The sequence below is a fragment of the Balaenoptera borealis genome (assembly GCF_965194805.1).
Source record: "Balaenoptera borealis genome assembly, chromosome: 16".
Taxonomy (NCBI): Eukaryota; Metazoa; Chordata; class Mammalia; order Artiodactyla; family Balaenopteridae; genus Balaenoptera; species Balaenoptera borealis.
Window position 1 is genome coordinate 38,051,827 of NC_138872.1, and position 16,810 is coordinate 38,068,636.

Here is a 16,810-nt window from a genome sequence, read left to right on the forward strand (position 1 = left end):
AAAGTTTATTTGTGAAGTATTTATAGGATGTTGAGTTATCTTAGTAAATTAATAAATACTAAAGTCGTAATGCTGTTGGCAAACAACTATAATGTAATATAGCTTAACTGATTCTCAGACCAATGAAGAAATTGATTTGTGGTTTGAGAAAACAACAATTAATTGTACCACAAAGTACTATTGTTTTCAGATGGAATACAGAAGAAATTAGATCTTGTATGATATGTTATATTAATATGTAATATTTTAAATTATTAAGGGTGAGTTAAAACATCTCCATACAAATGAAATATTATCCTCCTTAGGGGCATTGGTATTTATACAGATGTAAGTTTCCTATAGCTGCTGTCATATAAATCTTATAATCTGGAGGACATCCTAAATGTTAAGAATTGTCATTCTGAAAAGTTGACTGGTCTGAGCCTTTTGCGTGAGCCAGTTCCGTGTTCTCATGTTCAGAATGTTCTGATATCCAGGGATAACACTGTCAGACTGAACCACGTTAGCTTATGAGAAAAGTGCCATTTACATCATGAGGATCTTTCACTGTTTGGAGCGCTTCTCTTTAGGTGTGGTCAGTCTCTGTCTCTTGAGCTTCCCTTTTCCCCACCTCTGACCATCTTTCCCATACCCGCTTTCCCAGCCACACGTGTACAAGTCAGCTAACGCCTGGCACCGCCAGATGGCCTCATCCCAGGCGCAGGCTCCGTGCGCCCCTCTGCGTGGCCAGCCTGCCTGTACAGTGGCCCCTCCTCACAGGCCTGTCCACCACTTCCTCAAGCTCCTTCTCCCAGAACCGGTAACATACCCAGGTCAAGCAGAGGGCCCTCTCTCCCACAAATGGCCCGTCCAGCCAAGGCCGCAGTCCTTCCATTACAAGTGCCTTGGACTCTGTCCTCATTGATATTTGACGTCTGCAGATCCCTCCAGTCTCAGCTACTTAGGGATCAATAAACAATCCTTCCCTCCCAGAATTGCCTTCTGCCAGAGAGAAGGCAAAGTTACTCCCGTTATTCTTACTCTCCCTCAGATGCCCAAAGCCAGTGAGGTCTGGTTCTCCTCTGAGTATCCCTTGAACTTCCTTACATTCCTTAAAGCTTCGAATTCTTTTATCACTTTACACTGATACTCACCAAAGGGCCGGATCCATCTCATTTTCTCTTGGTAGTTACTCTCCAGGAATGTCTGACTGGGCGAGGCCTGGGGAATGGGCTTCCTGAGCAGCTGTATCAGAGGTACTTCTTTGGTATAAATTATTTTTCCTATAACTGTTTACTGAACTCCCTCTTCCCCAGCCACGGAAGTGATGGGGGTGAGTCGGTACCTGGGCAGCAGCCAGGGCGCCCTTACTCGTGCTGTTGCCTTGAGTAGAGATGCCCTTTCTCCTGCCTTTTTCCCTTTCCTTTCCTTTCCTTGATCCTCAGTGTCTAAATGACAGTCAGCTAGGAAATCTGGGAGTGCCTATTCAGAGCTGCTCTGCCTGGACACAGGGAAGCCAGATGCACTCAGCTCCCAGGTTCCTAAAGGTGGCCGCACAAAAGAACCACTGTTCCTGATCAGGCGGCCCAGAGGGAGTAATCCCCCTCCTTTGGGGGCAGAAGGAGTGCAGTCAATGCTGCCTCCCACCCCCCAGCACCAGGGAGGTTTGTCACACGCACACCCCCGTGCACCAGGGACTCCGTGCGGGGAGGTGCTCCGTGTTGCAATAGCTCTGCCCTGAGTGCCCACGTGCCAGGGATGTGGGAATCATGATGTGTACTTTGGGAAGAAAGGGCATTATTACGAGATGAGTCATTGTATTTTTCTTACTACAGTTTCTCATAAGAAATCTTGAAGCCCTTATAGCCTGTTTTGGACCTATTGCTAGAAATGGAGCTGGGAAACCTTTTTGCAAGTTTTTACCTTTAGTTTCATAGTTTTGTTTTCCCTTCACCTTATTTTCCTTAGAAATACCAAGAGCAGAAAGTAAATTTGTATCGTGCTCAGTGTATCCCATTCCAGCAAATGTTTTCTTTCATGTTTACAAACCCAGGTCCCCATGTAAAGACTGCTTTCTTCCTCAGATGTAAAGCCCAGGGGGGCTTTGGGAAATTTAAAATTGTTTATCATTTTATCATTCCTTTATTAAAGGAAATAACGAATCATAACCAAAGTCATAGCTTTACTTTCCGAAGTAATAACTTTATTGTGTAAATAATCACAGAACTCTGTATATATCTGGGACATTTCAGAGTCAGCACAAAGCTGCTGTCTCATAGAACATTGGTTACAGCCGCTCCTAGTCTCTGGAGACCCTTCCCATCTGCTCTCACCATCACATTTTAACATAGTTTGCTGAGTGCTGGCTCTGTGCCAGGAGCTCTGGTAGGCACTGGAGAAACAAAGAAAAAGAAAAACAGTGTTCTTGCCCTCAAGGAGCTTACAGTATGGCAGATCAAGGGTACTGAAGGTGACCCAGGTGACCTAAAAGTTGTAATTCTAATAGAGCCTCCTTTTTTCTTAAAGCCTTACCCGTTCTGTACTTTAATGGTTCATTCAGCTCCTCTCTACAATTCGGGAAGGAAAGTCCAAAATTCTAAGTTACTTTCTTTTAAACCTAAGCTGTAAAAGTCTGTGATTGTTTGGGAAATTAAAAAATGGCATTTAGCACTAGAGCTGCAGAAAAGTGGATGTGTACGTTAAGATATTCAGACTCTCTGCCTCACCTTCATTTGATTTGTGGCCAAGCTGTGAAAACAGCTGTTAAGATTCTTCAGAAAGTGCTAGGCCCTCGCCCAGAGTGGAAGGATTGCTGGCACGCCCTGACAAGAGACAATATTTCAGCACTAAACTGAACACTTCTCTTAGGTCAAACTACTGTTTAATGTTAAAGAATCCTCCTTCTAGTTTATGAGTATAAAACTGAAATGCAAATGAGTCTAAAGAAGCAATAAACTGCCCTAGCCTGGGTTATTTTTAGCTCGGCTGTCGTATTTCTCAGCTGTGCGTAACTGAACCTCTGTGGGCCTTAGCCTTCCTCTCAGTCAAGGGGGAGGGTATCAGATTATCTCAAAAATACTTTCTCACACTGAATTTCTATCAGAGAAAGCAGATGAAAATGTAGCTAAATGAAAACCACAAAATGATTTTGCACAAAAGCATTTTACTCATAGCTTTAAAAAGTGTGATTGAAAAAAAAAATTCAGGGGAGAGTTATAGTTTAATCTTAGGAAAGATAAATAGAAATTATAAGGAAACATTTAAGTCCTTAAGTTTTTAGACTAGAAGAAGTAAACAACAATTTGACTGTGCACTAACTTCTGTACCCTGATGACAGAATTATTTAGCTTCCTTGAGGAAACTTCTGCGTAAGTTTAAAACAGATCATTCAAGAGAGGAACTCTTTTTTTTGTACCAAAAAAATTAAATAAGTAGTGGATGATTTTTCTAGATTTTTCTTACTGTATCATAGACTTTAAGAATCCATTCTTCTTATCTTATTGTATTTCCTAAACAATGCTAGTGGTAAATTACATGGAAGCCATTAACAAGAGATTCCTGTAGCACTAGGAAAATTTCCTTGAGTGGGAAGAGGTCATTTCCATATTTCACATTTCCCACAGTGTTCTGAACTTAGTTTTTTACTTAATAACTGCTTACCAAAATCGTACATGTTCACTGTACAGAAGATTTTAGAATCGAAATATATACAAAGAAACTAAAAATTACCCACAACTCCCAACCCAAAGATAACCTCTGTTAATGATCTAGTCTGTACTCCTCTGTAGTTCATATTTGATAACTAAGTTTGGTCTGTATTTATTTTAACTAGGACCCACTCATTTGTGAATTGTCTGTTTATATCAGTTTTTCTATTGGTATTTTTGTATTTCACAAACTCCTTACTATATAAAAACTTCTTACATAGTAAGGAAAATAACTTTCAGTGAGTTTATCATTTACTTTTCAATTGCATGACGTTTTTGCTGTGTGGTAGGTGTCTGTGTCCTTGGCCGGGCCTGTGGATGGGCTGGATAGGGATGGGAACTATAGCGGCATCCATCACCTGCCTGCCCTTCCTTTGTGTGGACTGGCAGGTGGATGACGCTAATGAAAATGCTGCAGGGCGGGGGCCGCAGGCGATGAAGATGCTCTTGGTTGCTCTGGTCTGTCTAGAATAGTTTTTCTAGACAATGACAGAGACCATAAGAAAATTTTTTCTCGGGGGCAGTCATTTTCTTTTAAGATCAACTATCCTTTGCTTGTATGTTACAGTAAACTGAGGTTTTGTTCTCCCTTCCTAATAATAAAATTCTCCCAAACGATTAGCCAGCAGTACTTGTGAATGAGATGTCTCCTGGCCCCCATCTCCAGCCCTCCAAAGGAACCTGCCCTTTGCTGTGTTAGAACAGGTAGAATAGATAACTTAGGGTAGGGCGTATCTCGGTTAGAATAGTTAGATAGGGTCAGTTAGAATAGGATGTATCTGGGGCCTCTAATCCTTTGTGCCTTTTCCCCATAATGTACCTTTCCTGTGAGAGGCCTATAATCTCCCTTTGATGACTACCTAGATGATCGATTGAATTAAGCAAAACATGGCAGGGAATAGAACAAGTGAAAAAGGAATCAAACGTGAAATTACAAGACTTGACTTTGACCACTGCCTCTCCCCTCACTCACTTGATGACCTTGGACAAGTCATTTGGCTTCTCGGAGCATCCATCCCCAGACTTATTAAGCAGAAGTAAAAGTGATGCCTGCCATGCAAGCCTTCCCAAGGATCAAGTGAGATGATGAATACAAGAATGTAAATCCTAAAGGGCCAATGCAATATTAATTATCATTATCACCATCATTTCCATTCTTCCCCAAAGAGGAGTTAATTTAAATGCCATTAACACCAGGGTAGCAGATAGCTAAACACCTTACCCCCTGTGCCAGAAATGAGAAAAATACTTGCACATGTGATTCTCTCAAGAAGCTCAGCACTCTCATTTTTCATCTCCGTTTGCCAACCCAGCCTCATTTTGCAACTATAAAAACTGAAGTACCAAAGAGTTAAGTGACAAAGCCCCGTTTAGGCAGCAAGTCAGTGACGGACAAAGGGGTACAACAAGAGCATAAACTCAAGACCTCCCGCGGGAGCTCTGTTAACCACCATCCAGGGGAGGAGGAGGTAGAGTAGAGACCACCGGTTAAAACGCCTTTCATTTCCAGTAGCTGCCAGTATGCTCCCAGTGAGACATTGCTTTGGAGGAAGGACCCAGTCACTGCTCTGAGGTACAGAGGAGTTGGGAACCAGCAGATCTCTCAGGCCGACTTCCTAAAAGCCACACGGCCATCAGAACACCCACGGCGATAGCACAGACGGAGTCGACATGCAAGGGGATTATGTTGGGAAAGTTCACTAGTGCACAGATGATTTAGAATTCGGTGCTCATTTTCCCAAGGAAGCAATGCCATAAATGGGGCGAGGTTCTCAGACGAGTCCACAGAAGTCTGTTACTGTCATGAGACTGGAGACTTGGAAAGGGGGTCTCACTGTCTGTGTTTGAGGGAGATGGGAAGAGCAGTTCCTTCTGCATCCCTGGGCAGAGGGCCAGTTCTGAGCAGAATTGTGAAATCAGACAGTCATCTGCGGTGTCTTCGCTCTGACTCTCACGCCTCTTCCCACCGGCAACCAGGGCCACAGTGGGCCCTCCCTGGCCAGTCCTGCCACCTGCCTGGCGGCCCTGCACATTTACCCACCTCTCTCCTCTCCCATCCTGTCCAGACCCACATGCTCGGCCACGGGAGATATCAGGGAAAAGATCACCACCACGAACGAAGGGCTGGCAACCTTCCTGTGGGTGTTGGCAGTTTTCAACCACAGGCCTCTGAGGGAAGGTATTTTTGAATAAGGAGACCTCCAAGGGTTAGGGTAGTTCTGCCTGGGGTAATTGCCGTTAAGTTTCTCTCTATTTTTCACAGCTATTTCCCTTCAGCTTTTAAACCGGACATTATTAACCTATGATTCATGAATTATCTGAATTTTTTTTAAAGAGTGGTATGTATTTTTATGTTTTTCTGGCCAAAGTGAAATAGCTCTCTTCAATTCTCAGAGTGGTCAGTGAGTACTCTCCCTTCTTAAGAAGCACTGGTCCCAAACCTACAAATTCTTTCAAGCACCCAAGTTTTCTCACAGTTGTGTGGCACCAGAGACTCCACTGTGGGGCCCAAGGCTGTTTAGGATTTATTTTTAGGTTCTCGAGGGTTAGGTAAGTGTACACTGGAAAATCCCTATGAAATGTGTACTTCCTGCAAGATCACTTCCTTGATTTTTTTTTTTTTTTTCACTGATTTCATTTTCAGGTTAACATTCTTTTCAACTATTTTATTGGTACTTCCCTAGATCTGCACAAGATAGTTTCACTGTCATCAATTCAGAAGAAATGAAAACTTTAAAAAAATTATTAAAAAAAAACACACTAGGGTATCTTAGGGTATCTGCTGCTAACCCAAGTGGCAGCATCATCAGCCAGGCTGTGCTCCTCTTCTCCTTAGAGACTTGTCCCTTCGTGGGAGGGCAGAGAGATGGAGGGCCTGGGGGCCAGAGGACCCCAGTGAAGCGGAAAGGCTTGTCCCTTGGGAATCGGGCAGATGACATGGCCTCTTGGGTGTCACTTTCCTCGTCTCTGTGATGGGGGAGGTCATGTCTGCCTGGCGGGTGCCTCATAAGGACTGGTCCCTATACCAAGGGCTTTGTCTGCGGCATCTCAGTACAGACGTCCTCCATCGTTATCACCTGCAGGGAAAATGCCTTCAGGCCACGGTGGGATTCTTGAGATACCACTTTCCTTTTCATGTACCTCTTTTTGCTCTGGTTCCTTTGAGCCGATACACACATGTATGTTTCTATACTTTCTTTTAACTGTTCGTTACTACTCTGTCCCATCTGTTTTGTCCTTTTCACTTCCTTCACTTATTAAATATCAAATAATTTAAGAAAATCTTAGAAGTCAAATTTGGGAAAGAGAGACCTCTTCATTTGAAGACGTGTGGTTTCTGCATGACCAGGTTGCATCACCGTCTAAGACTGTGGTCACTGTCGTATTTCATGCTCTACTTGGGCTGCTTTTCTGTGAGCAGCTCCTTTTGTGTCAGGTCACATTTCACCATGCTGATGCTCCTGGAAGTCATCAGGTATCACACCAAACTAGGAGGATAACTTCTTTTTGCCTTATTATTATAAAGTCATGAAGAACTGAAAGTAGTTCCAGTTTTTTTTTTTTTTTAATTTATTTATTTATTTTTGGCTGTGTTGGGTTTTCGTTTCTGTGCGAGGGCTTTCTCTAGTTGTGGCGAGCGGGGGCCACTCTTCATCGCGATGCGTGGGCCTCTCACTATCGCGGCCTCTCTTGCTGCGGAGCACAGGCTCCAGATGCACAGGCTCAGTAGTTGTGGCTCACGGGCCCAGTTGCTCCGTGGCATGTGGGATCTTCCCAGACCAGGGCTCGAACCCGTGTCCCCTGCATTGGCAGGCAGATTCTCAACCACTGCGCCACCACGGAAGCCCAGTAGTTCCAGTGTTTTACTTTAAGATTAGTATTTGCCCCTCCCCCAGAATAAGCTGATAATATATTACCTTTGTGCTGCTTTTATTGTTTGCAAAAGGCTTTTATGTTTGCTGAGTGTTGTCACATACAATAACTTGTTAAGTGCAACAAACCTGAGAAGAGATGGTATCAGTCTTGAACCTTTTAGTTTTCAAGGGACAGGAAGGCCACCTCTAAATGGCTTAGGGAAAAAAGGGCGGTTTTTGGCTCATGCGCCTCAAAAGCCCAGACTTCAGATATGTTGGTCAGAGGACAAAGACTTTCATCAGGACTGTTTCTCACCATCTGTCGGCTCTGCCTTCCACTGTTTGGCTTCATGGTCAGCCTCCACATGGTGGTTGGTCCTGGTGGCTGCAGGTTCATGGGAAAAGAGAGCAGGCCCCTTCCTGGGCCACTGTAGCCCCTGCATCTCTATGAGGCTCATGAATTCTGAACTCCGATTCGCCTGGCCTGGGTCACAGGCCCGCTTCTGGAGTCAGGCTTGGAGATGAGTCCTCCTGAAAGGCATGGACTTTGGATGGACAGTGGGGACACGACTCCCTACAAGAAAATCTGTGTATTGTTTCCAGGAGATGGGTGAGGGCCCCCTATATAGCTATTATCACCTCCCCCCCTGTTTTTAAAAATAGATGAGGAAACTGATGTTCAGAGAAGATAAGGGGCTTGTCCAGATGCCACAGTGAGATAGTGACCTAGGGAAGCTGGGCCCACGGACTTCGGGCTCAGTGTTCCGTACTCTTCCTCCGTCTCCATCTCCAACCAAGATGGCAAATGACCCCCTGGGCACAGTGGGGAGAGTGCTGCACCAGGGCCAGGCCTTCTCGGCTCAATCCTGCCCCCAGCTAAACGTGCGGCCTTAGACGCTTAGTCTCCTGGGTCTCGTTCTGTCAAATAGGGACACTACCTGTCTGCCAAATACTCAGTGAGGCCCCAGTGAGATGTGGGGAAAGAATTTAATCATGTAAGTTTCCTACAGATGCAAAGCATCCTTCGCCTTCTTAAAAACCCATGTGGTCTGCGCAGGCGTCAGATTTTCTTTCACAACCATGTCAAGAAAACGTACTCGATGCTTTCCAGTTTCCAAAGTGTGTTTCATACCTCTTGCTGCATTTAAATTCCCCAAACAATTATGAACCAACTATGAGGGTCTTAAGGAACTGGCTCTGGGAAAAGCCACCAAGGGATGCCATTCCTTGGCCTCTGTCCCCCTCACCTCTGTGCTCCACCTTGCATCCCAGGAGCGTTAACCTGATCTGATCAATTCTGGGTGTGTCGTTCTGAGCAGATGTGATCACAAGGAATTCAGATACAGTCACATTATGGATGTGATTTAACAGCTATGTATTCTAATATTCTATGAATTACTTTTAAAATATCCTGGTTGGGTTATTAGCTGTTTTCCTTTGGAGTAAACAAAACAGAATCAGAAGAAACTCATGTATATAACCATGAGAAAATAGATCCAACTCTCAAAAGATAAAGACTGAGAGTACCGTATTACTGCATTAGGTGCCTCTGTGAGAAAAATCTTAACAGCATTGAGAATCTTTTTTTTTCCCCTTCTCCCATTACTGCCTTCATATCTGGCAGAATGTTCTACAATCCTGGAAACAAGAGTTTGGCGGGATAACTTCTGCCATACCTTCCACCCAGGGCTGTAAGGGGGGCCAGTGCACCAGGCTGCGGCAGGCAGTAGCTGGCCTGAGCTGTGACGCCGGTGCCCACACAGGGTCTGCCGGCATCATGGCCCCCAGGATCTATCCACCCTGGACTGATACTGATATCCCGGGGGCCTGCAGCCAGGTGCCAGGGGCCTGGCAGGAACATGTTCCCAAGAAGCCATGCTGTCCGATGAGCAGTGGGATTGCATTCGTGCTGCTGGACCACGAATGCGGTGTGGTAATGAGAAAACTCCCTGCCTCCCCAAGCTGTTTTGAGGGTGGCATTGCTGAATACATGCAAAGCTGCTGAAACAGTGCCTGGAACTCAGTTGCAGGTTGACACATGGTGGCTGATCACATCCCACCAAATATGCCTGTTGCAGGGTCATCCCAGACTCACCCTCCATTACCCACCTCGCCCAGTCCAGCTACCACCCAGCTTCTCCGCTCCCCCTTTACTGCAGAACTCTTCAAGAGTGTTGTCCGCACCCATGCTGGCCAGTACCGTGGCCGCTGGCCACATCTGGCTATTAAGCATTTGAAGTGTGGCGGGTCAGAAATGATATACTAGAAGTGTAGAATCCACCCCAGATTTCAAAGGCAGCACAAAAATATAAACTCTCTCAATAATTGTGTATGGATCACACGTTGTAAAGGTAACATTTGGAGTTAAATAATGCATTATTGAAGTCTAATGTCACCAGTTTCCTATTACTTTTTCATGGGTCCCTGGAAGATTTAAAGTCACCTGTACAGCACAGGTCATATCTCCACTGGAGAGTGCTGGTCTCCACTCTGCCTCCACTTCACTCTTGGACACATTCCAGGTATGCTTGGGTCCCAGTGCTTCACCAAAAATAGCTTTCATCAAGTCACCTTCCACGAGTCAGTTTTCACTCCTGAAGACTCAGCAGCTTTTGACACGGTTGTCACTTTTAATGAAGCCATTTCTCCTCCTGCCTCCAGGAACACCATTTTATGTTGACTCTTCTCCTTCCTCACTAACGATCCCCTCTTAGTCTTCCTTCCTGAGTCCTCCTCGTCTTCTCAGCTTCTTTTTTCTCATCCAAATGCACTCCCCCCGGAGCTCATCCAGACAGATGCCTTTAAGCACCGTCTCTGTGGACTTCCCAGCTTTGTGTCTGCAGACAGAACTCTCTCTCTTCCTAGAAGCTGTAGCTGAGCCACCTGCTCCGCATCTCCATTCTTCATCCAGGACAGCTCCTAAAGCTTACATACCTAGAACGGATTTCTTGGTTTCGCTTCCCCAAGCCCGCCTCTTCCCCAGTACTTCCAGTATTGGTAAAGGGTAACTGCCTTCATCCAGCTGTTTAAAGCACGGATCATGGAGTTATGCCTGACTTTTTTCTTCCGCTCACTCTCTATATCCAAGCCATCAGCTCATTCTGTTGGGTCTCCCTTCAAATTGTATTTCCCGTCAGACTACTTCTCACCACCACCTGCCTCCTCCAAGACCCACCATCCTTGAATGGACCGCTGCAGTAGCCTCATCACTGGTCTCCCTGCTTCCACCCTTGTCCCGCTGTTATACCCAAGGTGATCCATTTAAAATACCAAGTCACTTTTCTTCTTGGAACCTTCCAATGGCCTTACCATCATCAACACACACACACATACACACACGCACATACACACACACACACACGCACCTCTTACCTGCTCCCTGACCCCTCCCCGGGTTTGAAATGCTCTTCTCAGGTGCTTGTGCAGCCCATCCTCCACTCAGGTCTGTGGGTAGAGCTTACCTTGTTACCTCCCACAGCCTTCCCTGACCACCGTATGTAACACTGCACCCCAGCAACCCTTTAGAGGTTCATTTCTCCTCATAACATCATCACCACCTGACAGTGTATGGTTTTTTGTTTGTTGTCTTCCCCACTGGGATGGAGACTCCATGAGAGGAAGAACATTTTCTGTGGGTCCATGTCCGTCTCTGCAAGGACCTCAGACAATGCTTGGTGCAGAGTTCAGTGGTGCCTGACTGGATGACTCTGCTTGGTTTTCAGTTCCATGCCCCTAAGAACAGAAGTTTATTAACTCTGCTGGGTATCAGAATCACTGGGGAACTTGCTAAAATGTGCGTGCCCTGATACCGCCACCCCTGAAACCCCGAAACCCAAATGCAGTAGATTCTGGGGTAGAATCCTGGACGTTTTTGAACAAGCTCCCCAGGTGATTTTGATGCTGCACGCCTGGGCTGCTCTCTGCCAGATGCTGCCTTGGTGTGCCAGTTTACATTTGTGTACCTGCTGCTCTGCTCTGTTGAGCTTTGTTTCATGCACATCAGCAGTCCTTGAATCACCTGGGAGCCTAAATATAGATCTCCTAGCCCCACCCCAGATCTTGTGACTCAGAACTTCCAGGGATGGGTCCCAAGAATCAATATTTTTGAAAAGATCCCCCTGTGCCTCTGATAGCAGCTAATCTTCCCACTAGCCTTTGGGAGGCCTGGGTATGTTTTATGGACTCCTTGAGGAGGATATAAACTTAAGAGCGGGTATTTTTAATGTCTTTTTTAGGCCGCCTTCACTCCCCATCCCTCATTAATCCAACAGTGTTCTGTTCAAAAGTAGTACTCAGTAAGTCACTGTGGAGTGAATAAATCCTTGATTTATCCACAATTGCAACTTGCTTTGTAACTTGAACATCCGCTAGTATTTCTAACTACATTTCAACCCAGCTCATTCTGGTGGGTATTCTCTTTGCAGTCCTTTCTGTCCAGGAATTTAAAATATGTTTCCCAGGTCAGACCAGACAGCACTGGGGGTAATACCCACCCCCATCATACTTAGACACTCACCTGCTCTGCCTCCCCATTGGACCTGTGCTGGGGCGCATGGGCTTTGGCTGTCCTTGACGTACGGTACGTCCACTGGTCTCCAGAGCATCCCCAGGAACGGAGGCGGGCCTGACCCCTTGCTCTGGGTGCAGAGGAGGGTATCTCCCTAACTAGACTTCTGGGGCCGGTAGCCTTGCCCCACTTCGGTTTGGTTTCTCCCTGGAACTGTATATAGACACACCTTTACAGGTGGACGTTTTTATTTTATTTTTAATTTATTTATTTCATTTATTTATTTTCGGCTGTGTTGGGTCTTCGTTGCTGCGCACGGGCTTTCTCTAGTTGCGGCGAGCGGGGGCTACTCTTCGTTGTGGTGCGCGGGCTTCTCACTGCAGCGGCTTCTCTCGTGGAGCACGGGCTCTAGGCACGCGGGCTTCAGTAGTTGTGGCTCACGGGCTCTAGAGCGCAGGCTTAGTAGTTGTGGTGCCCGGGCTTAGTTGCTCCACGGCATGTGGGATCTTCCCGGACCAGGGATCAAACCCGTGTCCCCTGCATTGGCAGGCGGATTCTTAACCACTGTGCCACCAGGGAAGTCCCTACAGGTGGACATTTTTAAAAGCAAAATCCTCAAAATATTACCAAAGGTAAATAAATGAATGGGGGGGGGGGGGAAGAGGTGACCAGGGAAAGATAGTTGCAGCATTTTCTTCCCTAGCTAGACTCAGAGCTAGCGTCCAGGTTGTGAAGAATCACTGGTGACTGATGATGATCCACAGCAATCCTCTTGGTTAACCTGTTTCTTAAATCCTGAGTCCCCGTGGAGTGCTCACTCTGGACTTTGGATGGCCTGCCCGTAGCCTTCTTGAATATGTTGGGTTTGTCTGTATTCTTTGCAGAAGATGTCAGGGTCCTTAGTCCCACAGAACCTGAAAAGCAGCACTGTCATCCGGGTAAGCCCTGGAGGCATTTGCCACCTCAGCCTTAAGACTTTTGCTTCTGGATAAGCCACGGTTGCATTTTGGTGCCAGATGTGAGAAGCCATTAGTAATCAGGACAAGTCCCTTGGGAAATCCTGCTCCCAGGTGATAGCTGCTTCCTCTGGAATACTTGTTTGGGGGGCACCGGAGGCTGCGATTTAGTGACAAAGGGGAGTGAATTAACCCTAAAATGTAAGAGTGAGAGATGTCTAATGAGATCTGACAGTTCAAGGGCTGAAGGAGTCTAATCTCTTTTCTCCCCTGCCCACCCAGTCTTCATACAAATGTAAATATGCCTCCTTCAACAAATTGCCAAATGTGGTTTTAATTTGGAAGCCGGAGACCCTGCCTCACCTTTTTCTTTCTTCTTTTTCTTTTCTTTCCTTCTTTCTTTTTTTTTTTTTTTAACACAAAGTCACAGGTTTTGCACTTTTTGAGCTGGACATTTCCTTCTGTCACTCTGTCACTCTTTCTGTTGTTGTTTTCTTCCAAGGACATTTCCCCCATTGTTTGTTGTCAGAGGAATTCGGGAGGAGAGTCAATTGTCCTGTGTTTTTCAGAGATGTTTTTCAAGTTCCCATAGGAAATGCAGAGTGCTCTTTAAGCTTAAAAAATAAATAAATAAATAAATAAATAAATAAAGGCAGCGGTTGAATCGAATATGAGATGCAAAGAGTGTCGCTATCACAGCATCGTATGTTATGTGGTCTGTGCAGTATCCATTGTTGTTATTTATGACCCTGTCTGCCTCCATTGTGGACTTCTTCCAGCCTTGGGGAATTTACATCATTCCTAATAGCAAAAGGCTTTCTGGTTCCCACAGAGTTGTTCAAAGCCTGACTCATGCTCCTTATGTTAATTGTTCTGCTCTGAAAATACAGCACTTACAGGGTGTGGTTGTAAGGGGGAGATCTACTGTACTTATAGGGCATGTTTAGAAGTGTTTCACACATAAATCTCAATCTCTCTCTCTCTCTGTCATTTAACTTTTAAACTAGCCCTTTTTGGTCATCTAGTAAGTCTTAGGGGAAAGAAAAGGGACAAGCATCAAAATGCAGTATAATCCAATAAAACCGATTGTATTCTATTCACTGACTCTTAAAACTGACTTGGGTCATAACTGGACATGACTCTGAGTGACATTGGTCCAGGTCTGAACCATAGGCAGAGTTAGTGAGAGCTAAAGGCTGGTGCTCAGTGGCGCAGGGCAGTGATTGGAGAAAGCTCATGGCATCGCTCTGTGGGACACCCGGGCATCACACTGATGGCTGCCACCTACCAGGCTCTCTGGGGCTGTCATTCTGAATTCCAGTGTAGCTCTAAAGCAAGGACCTGCTGGTACCTCACCAACACCATTCCTTGTGGCAGCAACATTTTACTGTGGAATTGGATGGAGAAGGGTACTTAGAAATGTACCAGAAAATAAAAGAAGTTAACACCTTTACCGAATGATCTACTTGCTAACAAAAAGGAAACAACTTTCCAAAAGTAAGAAATGGGTCAATGTTGGTGATGGTTGGGAGGTTTTTACGTTTTGTAATTGCTTCCTTATGAAGCTTCCATGGGAATATATAAGGATAGATAGATAGATTACCTAAGAATTATCTAAAACCATGTTAGTGCTGTCAGTTTAAGGAAAAAAAAAACCTCCCAGTTTTTTTTTTTTGTAACCAAGATTACAAACTCCAGTTTTCAAAGTACCCGTATTGAAAGGCTTAACTCTTGACACTGTCTTGAGTATTGCAAAAGCCATATTTTGCATTTTTGTCAATAGAGAAAATGTAAGAATTCTGAGGCTCATCAGGGTACAGACCACTGTGCCACCGGGTCTCTCCGGAAGGTCAGGCCCACAGTCACACGGCTGCCTGGTTCCTGACTCTGGGCGTCGTCACAGGGCCACAGAGATACCAGATGGTGGCCGAGAGTTCCCAGATGGCTTGGAATCACCGCCTTGCACGTTTGTGGTGCACGTTCTTGTATGAAACGTGTGCTGGGAATCCAAGGGAAGTGACAATTTACCAAAAATTTCTAAACCAAAAAACATTAGAATAGCTTAACACGACGTAGTTTCATCCAGTCCTCACCAAATGAAATCTGTTCACTGGGGCATTTGGAGTGGAACTGTTTTTCCTCCTGTTCAGCTAATAGATTTCTGGTTGAACTTTTGTTATCTTTTGGAATAGCCGGGAAGAGCTCTCCAAGGAGCGTCGGAGGATCGTGCAGCGTGCGTGGAGAGGCCGCTTCTTCCTGGCGCAGAGCTCAGGAGAAACGCTCTGCAAGACCTGTAGGTCCCACGAGTTTCCTTTTCCTCCCTCTGGACTGTCTGTATGGACTGGCACATGACACGAGGTCTAGAATTCAGCAGGAGTGCTCGGACCCTAATCACAGAAGCCCCTCTGGCGCTGACCCTACTCTAAGTCACAGACTGGCTTTTCCTCCTTCCAAACTCTTTTTCTCTCGCTTTCTGGACAGTGGGGAGCAAGGCCTTGCTTCACAGGTGTGTTGCAGAGAGTAATTAATGACGAGCGCTTTGAAGATGAAAAGCACCTGTTGAGGGTATTTCGTACAACTTTCCGAGCAACCCCAGACAGATCTGAAAAAATACACTCCTTTCCTAAAGGTGCCTGTTCTGACCCTCGTGTCATTGTGATAATCCTCGGGCCCCTCAAAGCAACAGTAAGAACACAGACATACGTATTGGTTCCCAGACTAAAGCTTAGCCTAAAGAAATATTTTAGTCTCAATATTTCGGGTTTGGTGGTTTAAGAAACTTCTTGCCATTCACAAGGCTCCAGTCTCTGAATTCTCCCTGGGCAGCTTCTATCCTGCTCCTCCAAGTGAATTTCACACTTACTTAGAGTGCAGTTTGCATTATCAGTTGTATGTGTGTTGTAGAAAAGGGGTTTGTGTATGTACAAGCATGTTCTTATACATACACACACACAGAGAGAGCCTGTGCTTTGGATGTATTTGAGCATTTACTTCTGGGAAAAAAATCAATGTATTAAATGTAGGCAATATTGATCTTTAACATCTGAAATGAATGCCTCTCAGCCTTAGTTAAAATATGAACTCCATCATAACTCCATTGATAACCCAGTGATCGATAAATAAAGTGTGTCCTCGTGTACTGGAAAATGTGATGGCTCTTGCTTGATCCGGTCTGCATGTAAATATACACTTGGGGATGTTCCTAGATTGGCCGAGGGGTGAGGAGAAAGGAGAGTAGCACATGCGTCCTGCTTCAAGTGTAAGAAGTGTGACAAGGGGGATCTGGAGGAAACCTGGCCATTACAGCTTTACAAAACCAAAAAATCTTTCTTTGTTTTAGTGTAAACAGAACTGAAACAAAAAGGAGCGTCGTGAGCAGATCACGGAGCAGCAGGAACAGTGTGGGAACATCCAGTGGCTCAGTGATTGCAGAGGTAGCACGGAAGAGGGGGGACAGCGAGGCCCCATCCAGTCCCCCGGCCGCGGGACAGGCGAAGGCTTTCATAAACGCAGCTGAGAGCCACCGGGGGCTTCCTGTTCCGAAGCTGGAGAGAGTTCATCAGCCCCCGCCAGCAGGCACCAGCAGCCAGCAGAAACCTCATCCTGGGGCGCGGTTAGAGACGGGGCTTCCTCGCGGGAGCCCCGTCTGTAGCTGTGAGTCAGCATCGCCGGGTCCAAAACAAAGTCCACGAGGGGCCGGAGCGCAACAGAAACGCAGGAGCCGCGGCTCTGTGGAAGACGCCGACCACCGCAAGAGAGCTTCTCTTGGAAGTGATCGATTAGTCCCGAGGGAAATAATAGTGGAAA

General features: G+C 45.8%; 1 protein-coding gene and 1 long non-coding RNA gene across 4 annotated transcripts in view; one reads left to right on the top strand and one right to left on the bottom strand.

Moving 5' to 3' along the window:
- LOC309612905 overlaps window positions 1-14,495 on the bottom strand; it is a 48,433-nt gene extending 33,938 nt beyond the window's left edge. For 2 of the 3 annotated variants that reach the window (XR_014235394.1, XR_014235395.1), the window contains exon 1: window positions 1,134-14,495. This is a non-coding gene — a long non-coding RNA (uncharacterized lncRNA). The remainder of the gene's footprint in view (window positions 1-1,133) is intronic. The other variant, XR_014235393.1, reaches the window with a different exon arrangement.
- Window positions 1-16,810, top strand: part of SLX4IP (SLX4 interacting protein) — a 72,447-nt gene that overhangs the window by 51,219 nt on the left and 4,418 nt on the right. The window contains 2 exon segments of the mRNA XM_082359132.1: window positions 15,196-15,296; window positions 16,344-16,809. Of these exon segments, the coding sequence (XP_082215258.1) occupies window positions 15,196-15,296; window positions 16,344-16,809 (567 nt within the window).